Source organism: Sinocyclocheilus anshuiensis, unplaced genomic scaffold (assembly GCF_001515605.1).
Source record: "Sinocyclocheilus anshuiensis isolate Anshui unplaced genomic scaffold, SAMN03320099.WGS_v1.1 scaffold733, whole genome shotgun sequence".
Classification (NCBI taxonomy): Eukaryota; Metazoa; Chordata; class Actinopteri; order Cypriniformes; family Cyprinidae; genus Sinocyclocheilus; species Sinocyclocheilus anshuiensis.
In genome coordinates this window covers 1,545,282-1,567,842 of record NW_015539923.1, presented here as the reverse complement: position 1 = coordinate 1,567,842, position 22,561 = coordinate 1,545,282, and the positions used below count along the sequence as shown (strand labels likewise).

The 22,561-nt window shown below is 35.7% G+C and overlaps 1 protein-coding gene across 1 annotated transcript in view; it reads right to left on the bottom strand.

Annotated features, from left to right (window-relative positions):
- Positions 1-579: 579 nt before the first annotated feature.
- Positions 580-22,561, bottom strand: part of LOC107686607 (zinc finger B-box domain-containing protein 1-like) — a 41,973-nt gene continuing 19,991 nt past the window's right edge. The window contains exons 8-16 of the mRNA XM_016483667.1: positions 21,685-21,796; positions 18,125-18,228; positions 14,569-14,687; positions 14,344-14,405; positions 13,203-14,098; positions 11,854-12,080; positions 8,447-8,606; positions 4,680-4,838; positions 580-897 (exon numbers count right to left, since the gene is read on the bottom strand). Of these exons, the coding sequence (XP_016339153.1) occupies positions 647-897; positions 4,680-4,838; positions 8,447-8,606; positions 11,854-12,080; positions 13,203-14,098; positions 14,344-14,405; positions 14,569-14,687; positions 18,125-18,228; positions 21,685-21,796 (2,090 nt within the window). The 3' untranslated portion in view covers positions 580-646. The remainder of the gene's footprint in view (positions 898-4,679; positions 4,839-8,446; positions 8,607-11,853; positions 12,081-13,202; positions 14,099-14,343; positions 14,406-14,568; positions 14,688-18,124; positions 18,229-21,684; positions 21,797-22,561) is intronic.

The following is a 22,561-nucleotide window of genomic DNA, read 5'->3' as shown; positions in this document are numbered from 1 at the left end:
ACACTTTATACTGGAGTAATGATGCTGAAAATTCAGCTTTGCATCACAGAAATAAATTACACTTTAAAAAATATGAAAATAGAAAACAGTTATTTGAAAATGTACTATTTCATAATATTACAGTTTTTACTGTATTTTTATTCCAAATAATTTATCAAATAAATGTATATAACAATCAAATAAATGTATAAATATAAAAATATTAATTTGTATTATCGTTTACTTACGTAATGTTTAAAAATATAACATCATTATAAAGTGCTACCTTATTAAAACAGAATTTCATTGCAGTTCATATGATATGGACATGAGTACATATTAAAAAATTAATCTGGTTCTCATTCAATAAGAAACAAAAGTTTCAGAATTCACTCTTTTAATGTATATTTTTATTTTTGAATAATGCAACATTAATAGCCTTTAATAATTAGTCAAACTTTACAATATAATGTAAAAAAGAAAGAAAAATGAATATTAAAACTGATATATGAAATACTATAAAAGCAATTTTATACTAAATAGTTGTTTAATAGATTAACCACAACTACAGACCTAACTTTTATTTCTTCTTGTCCTCTATTCATATTATATATATTTTTTAACAAAATCACTTATTACTACTTATCAAAAAATTCCATCAAAATCCTTAATTTGTGTAATTGCAGTCCCGACAAATTGAATCCTCACCCTCGTCTAATGGTGTAGTGCTCATATGTCTGAACTCTTCCTCAAGGCAGGCCAGAGCCAGGCAATCCTCCTCATCCTCATCAGAGTCCTGGAGATCGAGCTGCTCCACGCTCTGGACCTCCATGATCTCCTCAGCAGCACGAGACAGCGGCCGACGAGTCCCGGCACTCAGGGGCCGTGAAGAGATGGGAGAACATCTGCTTACGGTGCCTAAAAAATAATAATAAGAGCTGAATGAGATTATGAGAGCTGCTAAATAACACACCCTCTGACTTGAGGAATCATTCATGTCAGCATGAGTTACACATCAAAGTTGAATAATTATGGTTAGTGGTTTGTACGGATCTCTAACGCCAAGTATGAGCAACAGTAATAGTGACGGTTGCCTACAGTTATACTACTAATAACTGTGACTAAAGAGAAATAGAGAGATGATGGGAAAGACAAAGAGAGAGATGTTAAAGCAACTGTCGGAAAAGCACACACAGAAAGACAGCGCTGGGATTGACGGCTTAAGTTAGCGGGGTCAGTATTATTTACTGTCACACGCTGACCTAATCAGCTTCTATGCTCTCTGATCCAGCAAATCACAATAACACACTCACACACTTCTCTCTCCTCCATGTGACTTTTTTCATTATATTCCCTAGCTTCTTCTTGTCTTGTGTGATCTTTCTGTTGCTGATAGTGAAGTGAACGCCTCTATGTTCACTGAGCAGCGCTCAGCTAACATTACAGTAGTGGTGATTCACACTTTTGACTCAGTTCAGTTTAGTGACTCATTCTGTAGGTTACATCATTACACCAGTCAATAAGATGGGGAGTCGATCAAATCCTTTACTCATCAGATTCCTTCAAAAACAGTGTTTAAGTATCATACGCATATTCTTCATGAATCATATCAGCAGATATACTATTTTGTCAACTTGTGGGATTTATCAAGCAATAAAAAGACATCTATAGGTGAAATAAATGGATTACTAGTCATGTATTAAGGTGATATAACTCAACTGTTCAAAAGTTTGGGTTGTGTAAAATTTTTGAGAGAAGTCTCTTATGCTCACCAAGACTGCATATTTGATTAAAAATACAGTAAAAACAATTATATTGTAAAATATTATTGCAATTTAAAATAACTGGTTTCTATATTTAATCATTTTTAAAAATATAATTTATTCCTCTGATGCAAAGCTGAATTTTCAGCATGCTGATTTGCTGCTCAAGAAACATGTTTTTATTATTATTATTATCATTGTTGAAAATGGCTGAATATTCTAGTATTTCTTTCAGGATTCTTTGATTAACAGCCTTTATTGGAAATAGAAACATTTTGTAACATTATAAAACTCTTTACTGTCACTTTTGATCAATTTAATGCATCCTTGCACAAAATTATTATTTCATATATTTGAACAGTACTGCAGAAGCTAATCAGAATGATTCATTGACTGAAAAAGACATATTTAAAAACCGAGTAGTGAAATGCCCAGGTGACATAGCAGGAGAGATCATGTATTAGCTGATATCGCTTCCCACGATTTGGGCTCGGGAGGCCGACGGCTTTGAGTATCCTCTGATGCAAAAGGCTCAATCTAGCGTGTCGAACCTGACACAAGTATATGAGATATACAGAGAATGAACGGGAGAGAGAGAGAGAGAAAGAAAAAAGCAGGCAAGAGAGGATGGACGGATATCTGACGCTTTGATTTGCACCAGCCGAAATCATAGCTGTCATGCTGTTAACCAGATTATTTTTCCCTCCTCTGCAGACCTGCATGTGATGAGCCGAGAGACAGAGGGGAAGACGTGTCGAGAGGAAGAGAAAGCACGAGCTAGCTAGCTGAGCTGAGCCGAGAGATTGAGGAGCGCGCCGTTGGCCATGTTCCCTGCACAAACACAGTAATCGCTTTATGAAACCTCAGCCACGTGTGCTGGCGCAGAAAGCTCAGGAATCAGCTCGGCTTTAATTACGCGCGTGAGCCAATAAATCACGCCGCGGCCGAGCGTAGGCACGACTCTTCTACAGCCATGTTATTGATGTCCCGTTGGCCTTAACGCCGTGTCCGAAGGGTTGGCCGAGGCTCTCTGTAAATGATCCTTTAGTCACGGCAAAGATGCGACATCAGACCGGCTCAACAGTTTAAACAAAGATTTAGCCGTACAAGTCTGGATTAAGTCTGAACACAGAAGGGAAATTAAGAAGAGAGATGAAGGTTTTATTTTACTCAGAATGTTTTCTAAGGGCCCTGATTTGGGAAATACGATTGATAGCTTCAATTAAAGAGAAAGTTCATCTCAAACACTTAAAATTCTGTAGATTAATAGATTAAACTCATAATTCTTGCTCTTAAATCTCATATACAAATATCATTTTGGATTTCACTTTTTCAAACTTTGGGGTCAATACGTTTTTGTTTTTTAAATAAATTAATTTATTCAGCAAGGATGAATGCACTGATCAAAAGTAACAGTAAAGACATTTATAATGTTGCAAAAGATTTCTATTTTTCAAATGCTGTTTTTTTTTTACTTTCTGTTCATTAAAGAATCCTGAAAAAACACTATTAATCAGCACAACTATTTTGAACATTGATAATAAGAAGAAATGTTTCTTGAGCAGCACATCAGCATATTAGAATGATTTCTGAAGATCATGTGACACTGAAGACTGGAGTAATGATGCTGAAAATTCAGCTTAATCAGTTCACAGAAATAAATTACATTTTAAAATGAAGAGTTCATTTGCAAAAACCGATAACTCCATTTTTATTTTTTATTTTCAGAAATCACGTTTTTTTTTATTGCGTATTCCAAGTAATATCAATCAAACTGCAGTTGGGTTGTTTTGATTAAGTAATAATAACTTAAACAAATACAGGTAATTTATAAAATTAAAGTTAATTGAAAGTATGTTTTTTTTTTTACATATTAAAAGTTTGTTTTATAGCAAAAGCAGATAACTCCAACAGTTGTGTTTTGGCAAAAGCTCCACATTTCATGTTTTAGTTTAAAAAAACACTCATTTAATCTTTGCAATCTCATCAGATGACAATGTAGATGCCTGACAAACGTTGTTGTCATTGTGATCATAAACCGTCTGTATGGATGTGATTACACGCAATACACGGAGCTTTTCCCTCACTATTGTAACGCGCTGCTTTTGCAAGGTTCCGTGAAAACGTTTCAGCTTTTATTTTCCTTTTTCGCCCTGAAGAAGATATCACAGGTTCATCAAGTTCGTCGAAATGATCCATCCTCGATCACTTTTAGTCAGCTTTGATGAAACTCCTCTCAGCTAGCTAGCACGTCTTTTCAAAGTAAAAGTAGCCTTGTCAACTGACCTGAATACAGCGCGCTGATTCGCTAAAATGGACTTATCGGCTTCTGTTCAAAAACAACAAGGGCGCTTGTCGGCTTCTGCAGTAAAACGTGAACTCGCGATGCCTTGAAGGCACGACAAAACGTGTTTAGGGTTCAGAACGTGCTATATGTGGAGAATAATGCACGGCAATCAGCTCATTTTTCAGTGGCGTTTATCGGTTTTTGCAAATGAACTCTTCAAATATATTAAGATAGAAAACAGCTATTTTGAGTTGTAATAATATTTCACAATATCGATCAATATTTGATCAAATAAATGCAGCCTTGGTGAGCATAAGATACTTCTTTCAAATAGATTTTTAAAAAATCACATTTCTGAATGGTGGTGTATGTCCTATCCCATGTTTTCCAGAATTTCTCTGAGCATTTTGTTTTCAAAATGTTTATTTTTGGCCCTTTTTTGATAGACAGCCTCAGAGGAGGCATAAAATGATGAGAAACAAGATTTGACACAACATGTCAACAGGAAAGATATTTTCAATGTTTTCTTTTCTGAAAGACTGATATACCAGTATGACAAATGCAACAGAAAGAAGTTATATTCTTCACAGCCTTTTTTTCATTCACATCAAATTAAATCTGGTGTTGTACCAGAAATGAAAGCAAATTACCTGAGAAACACAGCCTGTGTGATGGCACTCTGCTACGGCCTGGTGTGAGGGGACAAGGGGTGCTACTGATGGGCTGAGCATTCATCAGCGCAGCGACCAGCTCTTCCTCTGCGTGATGCTGAAGACTGCTGCTGGATCTCCAGGACTCCTGCCCTACAACTACAAATAAAACAAACAATGAGAACCCCACACAGCAAGTCAACCATCATCATGTGGTCTTGAAGATAATCCACTATCAGAGCTAACATACAGTTTACTGAAGAAGGTCCATAAGTTATTGTACATCACAGCTCTACATATCAACACTAAACATGTAAACTGTCTAAAAGCACCCCAGTAGATGCAGACTTAGATTAAAGGTACTCAACTTCAGAAGGCAAGAAGACCACATTCAAACAAACACAAAAGTTGCAAACGTTTTTTTGTGCCAGTAAATGTAAGTTTGTCCTTATTTTCAAAAACCTACAAACAGCATTCGTGTGAACACAATGCACCAGCTATTTGACCTCTGCATCCACTTCTCTTCATCACCATCAAGCAAGGCTAAGGTAAGAATTACACTTCTAATATTTTTTTCATGATAAATAGTTAACTTCAACAATACCAGCTGATATTGCACTGCATGCAACATTAAAAATATGCTGCCTCATTTTCATGCAACTTTTGGATGCTAAAAGAAAAAGTAAGGAAATATATTATATTCAAAGAAAATTAAACCTACTGTATATTTTGGTTCATTAAGTTCATGCATTGTTATATCATTTTCATGACATTTATTACATTTTTCTCCAAAATTGTCATTTTCAATACAGCAATTTTTTACATTACAATGTTAATGTTAATTTTCAATGTTATTTTATCAGTTTCTATTTTCTATTTTTATTTACATTTTAATGTAAGTTCAAGTTTTAGTGATTTTGTTGTGTTATATTTATTAATTAGTGCTGACAAACGATTAATCGCGATTAATCTCATCCCAAATAAAATATTTTGTTTACATAATATATGAGTGTGTACTGTGTATATTTATTATGTATATATAAATACAAACACATGCATGTATATATTTAAAAAAATATGTTATGTTTATGTATTAAATATATTTATATATAATATAAAATATAATAATATAAATATATAAATGTATATACATACAATTATATTTTAAAATATTAAAATATAAAAAATATATATACTGAATCTGTGTGTATTTATATATACATAATAAATAAACAGTACACATACATATATTATGGAAACAAAAACTTTTATTTTGGATGCGATTAATCGTGATTAATCGTTTGACAGCACTAATATTAATACATAAAAATATATAAAAATTACAAAACACAACAAAATTACTAAAACTTTAATACACACACACACACACACACGTTTACACAGTTTTTCTTAATTTTTTTTATTTATATATATTATTTTTTTATTTTAGTTATTTTAGTACAGGTTAAACTAAAAATGTAACTAATTTATTTTATTTCAAGCAGTGATTTTTTTATGGTTTTAATTTCAGTTTTAGTTTTTTGTTAACTATAATAACCCTGATTACAGTAATAAGAATTTTGTGGGACAATGTGCTTAATTTTCATTAGAAATTGTGACAGTGCAAATTATCTTAATGTTAATGCAAATAGGCTTTGTTTTCTTTAAGCAAAATATAATTTCTTATTTATTTCTTTTGATTTTGGTGTGAAATGTGACCCAGGCATGTTCTTGACAGGTTTTAGATACTCACTATTATCATAAGTCACTTGCAGTACACTCTTTACAGGGACTGATCTAACCTGGGGTTAAGTGACTTTCTCAAGAACACAATAGCATTTCATGGCTCACTCATTTTGGGCTTCAAACCAGCAACTGGTAACAAACTCCAAACTTTAGCTGGAAAACCACATGCGCCTGCGACAGCCTGACTTGACATGCAGACAGTGAGCGGTTGAAGGTTAAACATGTGTGCCTTCCATCGCCATCTTAAACGCCTGCTGTTATTAAGGCTTTTTCCAATCGACTGGCCGCTGCTCCTGTCAGTGCATGTCAGGGATTGCAAATGCACAGACAGGCCGATAAAAACGGCTCGACTGTGACAGAGACAAAAAAAGACGGGAAAAGGAAAAGACTGCAGGAAAATGATGGAGAGACTCACCAGCCAATAAAAACAGAGATGACAGAGACAGAACTGAAACCGGGACTTATTTGTCCTCTGTTTTCATTAACCTTGAAGCCCAACGAACCAAACAGATGCTTAATTTTTTATGGTATATTAGATAAAAAGTGCCTTTTGCATATTTAGTTTCTGCATATTCAAATAACGGCTTTAAATAGAGCTGTTTAAAAATAAATATTAGTGTTTACAGTCAAGCTAATGGCCTCGCCAAGGTAGCACATTAACACTGTGGAGCTAAAGGATAATGCCAGGAAATGAATTAATGTATAAGAGAGACATCATTTACACTCATCTTTAAGCTAGCAGCTCTCTTCAATGGCCAATCCATCTAAGTATGCAATAATTAGGTATCTAAATAATACGGGCGGCACAAAATGCACTATTAAGAGAGATGTCTGTGGTTTTCATTAAAGCGCGGTCATATATTAGTGTTGGAACCACATAAGCGCTGCATTCCAAATGTCTTATCTCTATTATTAAAGTATAAAGGATGTTTTTGTGTTGGGAAAGATGTAAATAGCGCACAGCGGATGTGTTAACTAACACCTAGTATTGCATTTGCAGTAAGTAAGGTTTTAGAGGCATGACTTGTGAGGAGCGTGTACACCACTGTTCAAAAGTTGTTGTTTTTTTTTAATAAATAATTTTATTCAGCAGGGATGCATTAAAATTATCAAACATTTATAAATGTTACAAAAGATTTTTATTCCAAATAAATGCTGTTTTCTGTTCATCAAAGAACAAAACTATCTCACAAAAATATTAAGCATTAAGCAGCACAACTGTTTTCAATATCGATAATAACAATAAATGTTTCTTGAGCAGCAAATCAGCATAGTATAAATGATCTTTGAAAGATCATGTGACACTGAAGACTGGAGTAATGCTGCTGAAAATTCAGCTTTGCATCAAGGAATAAATTACATCTTAAAATATATTCAAATAGACCATAGTTATTTTAAATTGTAAAAATATTTCACAATATTGCTATTTTTTTTATACAATAAATACCGCCTTGGTGAGCATAAGAGACTCCTTTTATAAACATTGAAAAATCTTACCAACCACAAACCTTTGAACAGTAGTGCATATGTTCTTAAAATGGTATCTGAGGGTTCAGACTTTGTTGATTTTGAGAGTTTCCACAGCAAAATTCATAGTGAAATTGTTAACCTCTGGTCTGTGTCAGATCATGTGGATCTTAACTCAACAGAGCTCTGTCATTTCTAGTAAAATTCATATTAAGCATACTTGTGCTTGCTTGTGTGAAAAGGAGATAATCTGCTGTGAGGTCAGTTCTTACACTACAATGTGCTGTTTTACTGTAACACTTGAATATTATGAACATTACTGTGGTGTAGACAATGTTTCATGTCTCTATGAATGTCATTAAGGCATCTTGACCCAACAGTCTCAGGTGTACTACGCACGAAAATGTCAGGAGCTTCCTCAAAATGGCAGGCTCCAAGCTGATTGACTGATTTTATAGAATTTTTACTTGTTTTACCTTGCTGTATATTGCCCTCTAATCCTCAGCAATATATGGCTTTGTTTTGCCAGAACTTTATTTTGCTTCTCTACATACCTAGTGAACTCCCTGTGTGGTTCTGCTCTTCTCTAGAGTTTTGCACTGGAGCTGGGCTGGGCTGCAGGACTCCAGGGTCCAGTCCCAAAGTCAGGATCCCCTCTAGGTCTTGGTACTGCCCCGGCTGGATGTCCTGTCGCTGGGCTACAGAATGAATGGCCTGTGCAAGAGAAGAAAAATAGTTAGAAACAACATCAGTCAATGACATGGCACGAATGTCATAAAAAAAAAATGCACGAATTACATAAAAATGCAATTTATACAGACAATGACGAATACTTTTCTTAAATGTTGAATAAGTTTCAATTTCTGCATTAAGATTCATTTAACATTGCTGTCAGGCTTAAAGCTAAAAAATGGCTGGATGGTAATTGTCGTGAGATCATGATAAATAATAAATAACTAAGAAACATTTTTATCAAAAGGCTAAAATTGTAATGATCTGCTATCATTCACATTTATCTTGGTGCCATATACGCTAACCTTCAAAAGTTTAAGGTCAGAAAGACGTTTTAATGTTTTTGGAAGAAGTCTTTTATTTTCACCAAGACTGCAGTTTTAGTATTTGCAGTAGACTGAAGTTTGAGTAATTTTTCTTTCTTTTTAACATTATATTTGTAAGTTTTACTAATTATTAAGGGCTATTAATATTGCATTACGCAAAATATATATTAAAAGAGCTAATTCTGAAACTGCTGTTTGTTACTGAATAAGAAGCAAATTAATTATTTTATATATATCTACTCATATAATATATCCATGTCATATGGTGTCATGCAATGAAATTCTATTTTATTACAGTAACACTTTCACCATGCAACACACTCGCCAAGGCTGCATTTAAAACAAAATACCGTAAAATCAGTAATATTGTCAAATATTATTACACTTTAAAACAACTGCTTTCTATTTGAATATGAATTTATTTATGCGATGAAAAGCTGAATTTTCAGCATCATTACTCCATTCTTCAGTGTTATGTGATTCTTTAGAAATCATTCTAATTTGCTGTATGGTATTTGTGCACAATAAACTTTTCATATTATTATCAATGCTGAAAACAGTTGTGCTGCTTAATATACCAGGATATCTTTTTCAGGATTCTTTAATGGAGACATATTATGCCACCGTTTTACAATATGTAATATAAGTCTCTGGTGTCCCCAGAATGTGTCTGTGAAATTTCAGCTCAAGATACTCCACAGATCATTTATTATATCATCACAGCATGTGAGTACTAAACTAAGTTCTCATTCACACACAGGTTTACGTTAAAAACACACATGAGTTACAAAAAACAGTCGGTTATGTCTGTGAAGGTAAACAACTGGGAAATAAATCACGTTTATTTTAGATCAGTGTGGCAGCAGCAATATACAGTACATAAATCAATAAATCCACTTCTCTCTTGTCTCCTCTGAGGCTGGGACTATAAATCCCAGTTTTTCAACTTTTCAAGTGCCAACACAGGCGTCAGCCAATCAGATCGCCTTATGCAAATACCCTGGTGCAGACGCTAGCCAATCGCGTTCATGCAACACCAGAAAACTAATGTGATTGGCCGACGCCCCGTGTGAATGTACCATTATAATAAGATTCCTTTGCCACGTCACCAAGGGAGCAAAATCAGACACGCTCGTTTTTGCAGAAAAAGGCTTACCAAAACGAAGTTACTGGGTTAGTCTTTTTCACGTTTCCTTGGTTAGTAGATGCACTGGGGACCTGATTATAGCACTTAAAACCTGGAAAAGTCAGATTTTCATGGTATGTCACCTTTAATGAACAGAAAGTTCAAAAGAACAGCATTTATTTTCAATTTTGTAACAACGTAAACATTTTTACTGTCAACTTTGATCAGTTTAATGCATCCTGGCTAAATAAAAGTATTCATTTCATTTAAAGGAATAAAACTAGTGCTCTCTACCTGTTTATGGTCATCTTTTGCTCACTTTTGGACATTTAAGCACACATTTTTTCTCTCTCTCTCTCTCTTACGCAGGTTAAATTAGGCCAAATTTAATTTGTCAATTTCAGATGGAGCACATAGACAGACAGAAATCTTTTTAAAGGGGTCATATGACGTTGCTAAAAAGAACATTATTTTGTGTATTTGGTGTATTGCAATATTTTTATGCGGTTTAAGGTTCAAAAAGCATTTACTGTCTTTTTAGGTGTGGCATTGCGTATCGCGCTGCGTAAACATAAAACCATGTCTGCATTTGTGATCAGATAAAAACAACAAACAACAAGCCTACTCTACACTGCTCAAATCTCGCGTTTGAATCATCATTGGCAAATTATTCACCAAGAGCTTGTAACACTCCAAAGAGAAAGGAAAAATTGAAATCGCATCATATGACCCCTTTAAAAGAAAAAAAATCATATTTTTAAACTGAAATGAAATGAGAAACAATTATGATTTGATTGAGTCCCAGTCGGTGTCCTTTAAATGGAAAATGAGGTAGGGGAAAAGAATCAGCGGGTGGTAATTAAGGACACAAATTTTCTGATCGCCAGACAAAAGAGCAGAGATAAGGCCGCTTTCTGATCAGACATTTAATTTCAGGTGTTTATTAATATAATTCATTTTCTTTTCTCTCTTTCTGTTACGCCATTAAACTCTGATAGTCCATTTGCGGCCGACTTGACAGCTCTGTTTCCTCTTGCCCCTCATCAGCTGAGTAGTCTTTGCCTTTTCCTGCCATTACCTCTAACACAGCATGAAATCTGCAATTAAATCACATAGGAGTAATATCCAATTGATCAAGTCTTTAGTATATGATAGTTTCCAGCAAGGCCATTCAGTATGAATAAAGAATTAATTTCATTGTTCTCATACTCTGTTTTTTATATAATATTTCCAGCAGAGAGTCTGTGAAAGCCCATGTTTTTCACTATATCAGTGGCTGCATTTCCATCTTCATAAAATCTATAGACTAACAAAAGTTTGTGAACAGATAGATTTTTTAAAAATAAATTAATACTTTTACTCAGCAAGGATGCATTAAATGGATCAAAGGTGACTGTAAAGACATTTATAATGTTAAAAAAGATTTCTATTTCAAATAAATGTGGCTCTTTTGATCTTTCTATTCATCAAATAATCCTGAAAAAGAATGTATCATGGTTTCCACAAAAAAAAAATATAAATATGGAGATATTTCAACATTGATAATAATAAGGAATATTTTTGACAAGCAAATCAGCATTTATATAATACTATTTCACAGTTTTTACTGTATTTTTGATTAAATTAAGGCGGACTTGGTGAGTATAAGAGACTTATTTTAAAAAATATTTAAAAAACAAACTTGTTATTGTGTATGTGTATTAACTGGTCTAATAGTGGGTTATGGGTAACCTGATACAAGTAACTGAGGTTGAAGATTCTAAAGGTCTCTGATCACCTTAGAAGATCCTGTAAAAAGGTCTGGTTCTGTGTTGTCGTTTTCTGACTTTGAGAGGTTTGTGAAAGTGAAATGAGGCTCTGCCGGAGGGGTCGTGGTGGGGCACGGAGAGGGAAAGCCATTCTTTTGTTCTTCTGCATCTGTGATTCGTCTCAGTTCTTCATCAGATGAGTCTTCTTCACTGGGCACCAGGCAAGCATCTTCACCTGTCATTTCCTCTTCTGAATCTGAGCAGTGACAAATAGTGCGAGAGGAGAAACACTGAGGACAGGAGGAGAGAAAACATCGAGGCAGAGAGGAGACGGCCGGCAGTGAGGATGCAAACGCACGCCCTTATCTAACGCTCGCAGCGAGCCGCCTGGACATGGTCTAGCAGAGCTTGTGTGTTTCTCTTCCCTGCTTCCCGTCTGCTGCCTCCTGCATTAATAATGCTGATCCTACACAGCTTGAAGTTTCCATCACTCTGCTAGTCAGCAAATACTGCAGAAGCAACCGCTGTGTGAATGAAGGCTGATGTCTACACTGGTGTTTTCTCATCATCTTTACTCTCTGATGCAGATGTGCTGGACCCCAAGGGATGGTGGAAATCAGGTTTTTGTCATTTAGGAGGTGTTTTTTAATGTTTATCAAACAGCTCTTTGGAATACTTGATTTGGATTGGTCAATCATGCATTCGACTGTCAAATATTTTTGTACAAAGATGATAAACTGTATAATTGTCCTACACATCTTATATCCTTCATAGCACTGCACTTGTTTCATGTCTCTGTTGTCACTCCTTGTCCTCTTTATTCTCAAATAATACAAATATTTAAGCTCAAATTTATAATTCATGTCATACTTATCATATATATTACACTGCTACTTTACTTATCATATATTATATATATGTATATATATTCTAGCAAATATTATTATAATATTAATATTTTGTATAGACAAAAAGTTTGTCTTGAACTTTTTATTATCTAGCTATTACATTTTAAATTATTCTCAAAATGAATTATTTCTTTTTTGTACATTGGTGTCTTTTACCATATCAATAAACCAGTGTTACAGTGTTTTTCCCTTGATTAAATGTTAAAGGCTTTACATTTAGCTGAAAAATACCCCTCAAACATGGTAAAAACACTGTAATGCACAGCTTTGAGTGGTATATTGGTTTTAAAAATATTTAAACTGCTATTAATTACATAGGAAACAGTCTTCATCACTCGCAAACACTTTCGAAGGATAATTATAAACACAGTGGCTCAAGCACATCATGGATTGCAATTAGATACAGCTAACTAACATTTTCAATGTTCAGACAGCTTCAATTCAAATTTACCAACAGAAATCATACTAACCTGACATGTTTAGCTGTAAAGAGAACATTGTGGTTTTGGGCGACCTCCGTGAGCCTTTTAACCATTTAGAGGCCGGAGGTGAACGATGACCCTCAGTATGAGAAGATTCGACCCTTGGCATAGAGGAACTGAAGGAGTCATAGATAGGCATAGTAGATATACTTCTATCTGAGACGAATCCAGACTGTGATGATTCTCTAAGTGACAGCTTTAATGAAGGAACTGCAGCGCTTGGGGAAGTGATGGCACGTTCTGGAGACAGCTGAGCTAATTTCGGTTCAGAAACAGGTGTTGAATGAGCAGGTCTGGATTGGACTGGGTTTACTGGAGAAGAAACTGATCTAGACCTTGGGGACGGAGAATCTGGAGGTTTTGGACTTTGTTTAGAGATGAGAAAAGCAGGAGAATGACATCGAGAAGACCGAACAGATGGTATTCCACCAGGAGAGAGGCTGCCAGTGGAAATATGGTCCTCAAAGCCTGGGAGAGTTTGATTTAATTTGGTTTTTGGGAGTGAAGGAGATGATGTTGGCAGAAGCTCTGAGGATTTGTCCTGTTGTGCTGCAGAAGATCTTGTCTGTGGGCTTGGTTTTGGAGAGTCACTGAGTTCCACTTTCTGGCCTCCTGTTCGTGAATTTGACAGAAAGGATTCTGAGGCAGTCGACAGGTGCTGTGATCTCTGAAGCCTCGTCTGAAGTGGAGAAAAGCTTTCTGATCTTGGCAATGATGACGAAGATTGTTCAGCCTCTTGAGACGGCGGCCACATCTCAGGAGAAGAGTTGATCTTTATGTCAGAATTACATTCACCGATGGATGCTTTAGTCATCTCGTAGAAGCACGGTGTGAAAGGCAAAACCGAATATCCAAAATCTCCTCCATTTCCAACAGCTGCAAACCTTAAGGAAGAAAACAGACATGCATATATAACATCTAACAACTTACACCCACAGTTAACAGCCTTATTTTAAGTCTAGTTGTGGCTGATATAAATGTAAATGTCAAGATGACACTGTATTTTTGTCAGTTCTGACTTGAGAAAAACACAGCTACTTCAATTATATTGTTGTTTCAAGACTGTGAACTTTTCTGTCGCTTCCTTTCAAAAAGTCTCGGGTTTTCGCCTTGATCTTGTCGTTCTTACATTTTGCTCTCATTTCCCTGCTTGACTCCAAAGGATCTGTACATTGTAGCGTCTTCAACCATCTGGAAAAATTAAAGTGACAAAAAAATTAAACAAAACAAACAATGACAGAAGAAATTGGAGAAGACAGAATGATAAGTGCAAGGAAACATCACTGAGGAGTCATTCGCTGGCTATCGCCCAGTAGTCCATTACAGAAACTAGGGTGGTGGGGTTCAGAATTACCTCATCTAACTCTACGACGCTTAAACAGGATTCTGCAGGGCTGTCTGCTTTCCCAGCATCCTCAGCAGGAGCGATCGTGAAGAGAGATGTAAAGTATGTATGCAGCTCCATCCGCTCTGCTGCAAATCAGAGATGCAGTAAAACAGATTTATGTTAAGAGTTAAACTGAAATTAAATCAGCTCAATGATCAGTATGAACGTATTTATACATAATACAGAGTGACAGATCTCTACATTTATATTTCAGTCCATGCCCTGTGTATTTTTTCAAGACATTAAATCAAAATTTTTGCCTATTTATTTTCTGAATAAATACCCCATCTGTGCATAATTCATTCATGCATATCACTTAAAGAAAAAAAATGTTTTCATAATATTTCAAAATACACTACTGTTTAAAGATTTGGTGTCAGTAAGATTTGAATACTTTTAACAAAAGTAAAGAGATTTTTTTTAAATAAATGCAATACTTTTTTATATTTATTACATTTTTAAAAAAATCTTTTGAACTTTCTACTCATCAAAGAAGCCTGAAAAAAAAAATCACTGTTTTTCAGTTACTGTTTTTACTATATTTTTGACCAAATAAATGCAGCCTTGGTGATCTTAAGACTTTTGAATGGTGGAGTATAACAAATTTTCCAACTTTGAAATAATGTGGGGTTTTTTCTGATAAAGTAAACAAGGCTGTGGACATCGGGGGAAAAATAACAGAAACAATTATTTAATGATCTTACTAAATTCTTGCCGCATATTCTTTTCAGCATAAAAAATTATTTCAACTTAAAAACTTTCAGGGCTGCGTTTCTCGATCTTAGCGCTTAAGAGCATTTTCTACGAGTCATTTTTATGAACGTATGTTATTGTTTCACGTGCGTTTCCCAAAATGCACAACACAATCGCACGTAGCCCTGCTTTAAGTGCTACTTAGGAGTCGCTATCCGTTTGTCAAGTCCTGAAATGTCAATTTATAGAATGGCTCGTAACTGTAGTACACGCTCGTTTATTGAAATGTTAACCTAATGCTGCGTTCCAGACAGCTCAGATATAATATAATATAATTAGGGCTGCCCCCTAATAGTCGACTAATCGTTAATCGACCAGAAGAGGATTCGATCAAAACATTTTTAGTCGCAGAAAAAAAAAATCCACATTGGCAAAGTCACGCAAATCGTTAACGGCTGATGGTAATACAGTACATCCGGCAGGACATCCAAACGCTCGCCTATCAATCATCCACCACAAATATGGCTTATCATCTGAAATATGTAATTATTAGCAACTTTACATGGCCGCTCAATCTAATGTTAACCTAGAGAAATGTCCGCTATTCAAGTGTCTGTGTGGAAGCTGAACATTAGCGCTCACTGCAGGACAGATGGGAGGCGCCTTTAAGTGCTACTTAGGAGTCGCTATCCGTTTGTCAAGTGCTGAAATGTCACCTTATAGAATGGCTCGTAATTGTGGTAAATGCTCGTTTATTGAAATGTTAACCTAATGCTGCGTTCCAGACAACTCGAATATAATAACAATTATATTATATTATATTATATTATATTATATTATATTATATTATATTAATTTATACGTATAATATTGTACATTACATCATAATATACAATATACAAAAATATATTATAGTATATAATATCTATATAGATACGTTATTTCCGGGTCCAATACATTGGTTTTCGTGCACGTCAGTAAGTCATTGACAGATCGGAAAGGAAATCTGGCGATTGTCCTGCAGGTGTCTTCTTACGATGCACTTAGGGCTTTACGATTACTCCAGAGCACTCGTAGATATACGATGATTTATTCAAATGAACCAATTCAAATGGAAAACAAATATTCTCAGATTATGTAATCCGTGTGAAACATGCACACAGGCGCGTCACTACTGCGGAGATGACGAGTCGGTGTCGCCGAGTTAATCTCTTAAACCAAAACAAAGAAAGCACTTGTTTATCAGTGAATTATTCAAATGTTAATGCAGCCTCCTTACCGTTTTTCCCTGACACATACATAATCATAGTTTCTGCCGGTGTAGTGCCGAAATTTGCACCCTGCCAGATTATGCACCCCCTAGTATTGGTAGGTTTAGGAGTAGGTGTGGGGGAGGGGTTAGGGGTTAGGGTGCATAATCTGGCAGAGGTGCAGAATTCGGCACAACACCGGTGCGCTGTGGCAATACTTAAGTTACGATGCTTTTGGGAAACAGACCGTAATATTAAGATAAAAAAAATGTCACATTACAAAAGTGAAATGATTTGTGAATGTTGTGTCATGTTTTTAAATGCAGGCTGAATCAATAAAAGCTGTTGACTGACTGAACAGGTAATGACCAAACAGCAGAATCCAAATCAGACGAACCACCAGAAAGACGGCTTTGCATTCGAAAAAGTGACTGAAAAGTGTTTTGGGCGTGAGCACCATGGAGACGGGCTTTAGAAAAGATGCGACAGGCTCGGGCTGGTGCCGATGAAGAGAGACGGCGCTCATCATGGGGCTGTTTGGGAAAAGCTAAAGGTGGTCAGTTCTTTGACAGCTGTGATCAACCGGCCTCCCAGCAGCACCTAGAAACTTCTCTCAATCAGCTGTCGGAGTGCTCTGTCAGACCATCGCCATCCCTCCAGTGTAATAAGAGCTCTGTGATTACCCTTCAGGGACGCAGTGATGGATCCGAGCTGCCGGCTGAGAGAGGAAAGCTGTCCTCTGCAGTGACTCTTACAGCTCATTTCTCCAACTTTTTGGAGAGAGTGTACTTGTACGGGTCTATGTGAATCGCAGCATGTACATGACCGGTCACCCACTATTCCTTATCATCCTTTGTCCAAGTTTCCAGTGACAAAAATATATATAAAAATGTTTTGAAATATCAATCCTATTTTGAGGGAGAGTTCACATTTACTAACTGATGACGGTAGCCATTGACTTGGCTAGCCATTGACTACCATCAACTGTTTGGTTACTAAAACTCTTCAAAATATCTTCTTTTGTGCTCAACAGAATAAATAATCTCATACAGGTTTGCAACAACTTGAGGGTGAGTAAATGATGACAGAATTTTCACTTTTGAGGGAACTAACCCTTTAAATGCTAGCAAGAAAAAAATGGGGAAATATGAGCAAAAAAGGCTGTGGAAAATAAAATTGCACTGTTTATCCTTGTGATCTTTCATTTAAAAAAAAATCAATAAAAATCTAACCTTTCAATTGAATTTAAACAATTGAAAGTGGGGTAAAAACTAATTATGAAATAAAACTTTTTGTCTAATAAAATGTGGCCACAATTATTAGCACCCCTAGAAATTTGTATGACTATAATATCTCTGAAGTATATTCCCATTCATATTTACATTTTCTAGTCCTTTTATTTACCAAGGGGGTAATAATTCTGACCACAACTGTATATATAGATATCATTTCATCATTTATTTTTCTATATAAAAAATAAATATGGTCAATTGGGATTTTATGTTTAAAATTGTGTGACATGAATGTCTATTATCAGTTTACGGTTTAATTGCATATGTGTGTGATGAAACGGGTCGCACCTGTCAGTTTTCGGCTCAGTTCATCCATCACTGCAGGTGGAGGTGTGGGTGGCTCCGGCCGGCGTTGGACGACAGACCGGGCCTGAAATTCTTCAATTTGTCCTCTGAGGGAGAGAAAATAACGCTGTTCCCAGTAAATCACACTCAGATATATGAGGATAATTAATCAGGCTCCCTTTCCTCAACAGTGCAACTATAAATAAACAACATTTCAGCACAGCACAGCACTTTAGTAATAGCTTTATCCTCTGAAAAATATTTCCCCAGTAGGAAAAAATAACATTAACCAATAATGTAATAGCCTGACATGTCTCACTTCTTTTCAGCTCTTTTTCTAATCAATTCCTGATGTATGAAATCAAATCCTGCCCTACATTATTTTAAGGATGTGTACAACTACACAAACAAACGGCTAGTTGGTGGGCTGTCTGAGTGAGTACTCTAGTCAATGTTAATGAAGATCTGTAAAATTAGGCCACTTTTTGGATCAAGTTCTTCAAATACAACTGAGTTTCTTAGCGATATATTGACGTTAAGAATAGGGTAGCTGAGTAACATACCATGATTTATGAATGTGACAAATATGTAATACTTTTCTTAATATGAGCGACTTAAGACTGGTTTTGTGCTCCAGGGTCACATATTGTTCTTGTTTTCTAGTATAAATATCCTTGAAACAAAACAAATTTACTCTAAGAAGCCAAATGAGATCTTAAGGTCTAAAAGTTTTGAGGTTTATGCTGAAAGCAAGAAAAACCTGTTTGCCATAGTTTGTTTATATATGAATACTTAAATATTTATAGCAAAAAACCTAGATGTTCTTGCAACATATATAACTGTGATAATAGTAAAACTAATATGTTTAAAGAAGTCTCTTTAAAAATATTTTATTACATTTTAAAATGTAATTTATTCCTGTGATGCAAAGATGAATTTTCAGCATCATTAATCCAGTCTTCAGTGTCACATGATCCTTCAGACATCATTCTGATATGCTGATTGGCTTCTCAAGAAGTTGTTCTGCTTAATATTTTTATGGAAATCATGATACATTTTTTCAGGGTTATTTATAAAGAACAGCATTTGCTTGAAACAGAAATATTTTATAACATTATATATGTATTTATCATCCTTGCTTAATAAAAATATTTATTTCTTTAAAAATACTGACCCCAAACTTATGTCATATTATTAAAGTTAAATGTAAATGCTATTTCAACAGAGCATACAAAGAGTGTACTATTCCCTCTTCGGTGCATACAAGGAAAGCGACATAATTTCAATCCAATAACAAATGAAAGCGGCTGTAGGAAGTTGATGACCCAGACTTCCCACTCAAGAGTAAATCTCAGCTCAGCCAGATTCCCCTGACCCACAGGTTTAGTCCTTTAAACCTTTTCCTGGTGATTTACCATACAAACGCATTAGCAGAAAAGCCATCAACCCTCTGTCTTTCCCTGAACACAAGTCTCTTTCTCTTTTATTCGTTGTGCTCTCGTCTCTCTTTCTGAAGTCAACTCTTGCTGCCTCAGCAGGACAACCTGCTTTCCTCATTGTGTGTGCGTGTGTGTGTGTCTGTGAGTGTATGAAGGGATTAGACACCCCTATCACACACTCCATTCCTCCAGAGTGTGAGCTGCAGCCCTGGGCCACGCGTCTGCCCTCCTCCCACAGAACCCAAACACACACACGCACATGCTGCAAAATTCCAGCTTCCTGTTCCGTGATTCTTCAGACACCTGGCCTCAAAAGAAGGCAATTTGACGGATTCACAATTAGACCCTTCTTGAATAGCCGACCTAAATACCATTGCTGCCACAGATACCATAACGCTCAAGAAGCCTGCGATGCGGTTCAAAGCGCTTAGGAGGTTTACAGATACTGTGTTTTGCTTGCTTTTGTCAGGCTTTCTCATTTCGTAGGCGAGCATCGTAATCTTTTGGGGGGCAGAACAACCATTTCAATGGCTCTGTTTCAAAACTTAGTGTGCTGCCTACATAGGTGGCTGTCTTCAAAGGCAGCACCCTAACTGAAACAGAACCTTCTTAATGACTGATCTAGAATGTATTGCACAGTGTTATTTTAGCATTGTTTATTTACTACTACAGTCTTTATTAATGCTTCAGCTTTTATTTTTTCAGTTTTCATTTTCATTTTGGTTATTTTGTTATTTATTTGTTTTTGTTTCTTAGCTTTAATTTATTCTTAAGTTTCAGTTTTAGTAATTGTATTATTTTAACATCAAATTATTTCAGTGGCCAATTTCTATTTTTTAGGTTTGGATTTATCATCTAATATTTATATTTTATTTTATTTCTGTATAATTTGAATATCTTCAATTACGTTTCTCTCACTTCATCGATTTTGGATCATTTTTTAATTGAGGTTATCGCAATGCATTCTGGGATTGTATTCTCTAAAAGAGTGCATTAGTGTCTGCCCACTTTTTCAGTGCCTTTGTAAGTACTTTTTCCATTAATTTCTCCCATAGGGATTTTAAAAATGTCTTCATTAAAGCATTATAAGTCATGAACCACAACAAACAGTTACAAGGTGAATCACAACATTACAAACTTTGATTGAAGCAAAACTGTATTTGAAAATTGGACAAAAAAGGTACAAAGGTACAAAAACTACAATCCCATGAAACACTGAATGACATAATAAAAATTAAAAACAATGGTGAAATATAAAACTATTCATTTATTGTTAATTATATCTAAAGAAACAATATATTTTAAGTTTATTAAAAAATATGCATACATATATATAAATACAAATATTTAAGTATTCTGAGAGTGTAGGCAGACCAACTCAATCACATCATTTGCAATGCTTCATGGGAGTGGGCGGACCTAAACAGTGTTTTGCTGCAATTAACTGGCTGCAACTACTGCCCGCAACTCTCTCTAATTGGTGGAATTTTCTGTACAGCATCATGGGTGATGTAGTTTTTTTTAACCGCAAATTCCGTTTTTAAACACAATTATTTAAAAAAATGAGTTGAACAGATGTCTTCAGTAAAAGCACATATGATCAATTAACAACCTCAGAGCTCACAACAGCTTTGCCTTTAAAGGTTTATAAGTTATCATTAAAAATCAATTTCCCTATGAAGAAAATACATTTATTTTTTACTTCTGGATCCCGGCTGTTGCACTCTATGCTGCCTTAGAATACCGAAATAAGGCATCTTGGAAGGCAGCATGTTGCTGCCTACAATTTGGAACAGGCTTCATGTTAGAAGTGTGCCTATGATGCCTTAAAATGGTCCCTAACTAGGCAGCCCACTAGGTTTGAGTGCCAGTGTGTTTGTTTAAAGAAGATTTCAGAAAGTTAAAGCAATACCACGAGACTGCTTTGGGGCTGATTAGCTCAGTAAATTCAAGTGACTCTGCGGGGGCACAACTTAAAGGTGAGGCTGTGTAATTAGCAGCCATAAGTCATTAATTGATCTTAAATGGACCTTAATTGGGGCCTGGGAAGGTAAATGAAGCTTGTAATGCTCTTATTCAACGTGTGTCTGTTCGGTTATAAAGTGCGAGGTGTCAAGCGCTAACCTGCGGTGTTTTTTCAGGAGGAGTTTCTCCATGTAGCTCAAAGTGTCCTCCTTGAACTCCACATGAATTAACTGCTGGGATCCTTTCTCTGTTTGTGTTTCCATCACAGACACTAGAGAGAAAGTGAAACCAATCAAGTCTTCAGTCCAAACGATGCGTGTACAGAACAGGAAAATAGCCCTATTTACCTGCAGTGTATATGCAGCCTAGCAGTCGATCAGACACTTATAAACCGATTTCTTATCAGCTTCAAGCAAACCACTAAAGAATTTATATTAAACACAGACTCGTGAGACTAAATGAGAGAAATAAGCTGTCTGGTTCAGAATTCAAGCAGTACTATAGACATAATTCCGTCTTTGTTTTGAGAGTTATTTTGCTGTATTGTGAGAATATAAAGGGCGGTTAGACTTCAGTGCATTTGAAACCCCCTTAACACAGCAGTCATTATCACAGTGAGCACAAGCCAAGCAGCACTGCAGCGGGCGAGACTCCTGCTAGCCAAGTACAGAAAGGGAAGTGAGAGAGAGAGAGAGGAACAAACACAAGGAGTCTGACACATGATAAGGACTAACTTTAGTTTGCTGCAGTGTGATCTGACCATTCCATTGTAAGAACAGCTGTCCTATTCTGCTTTAAACCCCAACGATACATTAAAGATATGTTTGGAACAACAGGATAGCATACTACTCTTACTATAGCTGCGGTATATAATATGTAGATTGTGAATGTTATGTAACTACGTAAATAAGTAATGACTGTATATGAAGTACCTTATATTAACTTGTACATTTGGCACATTTAAATTTGTGTGTGTGTGTGTGTGTGTGTGTGTGTGTGTGTGTGTGTGTGTGTGTGTGTGTGTGTGAGCACAAAG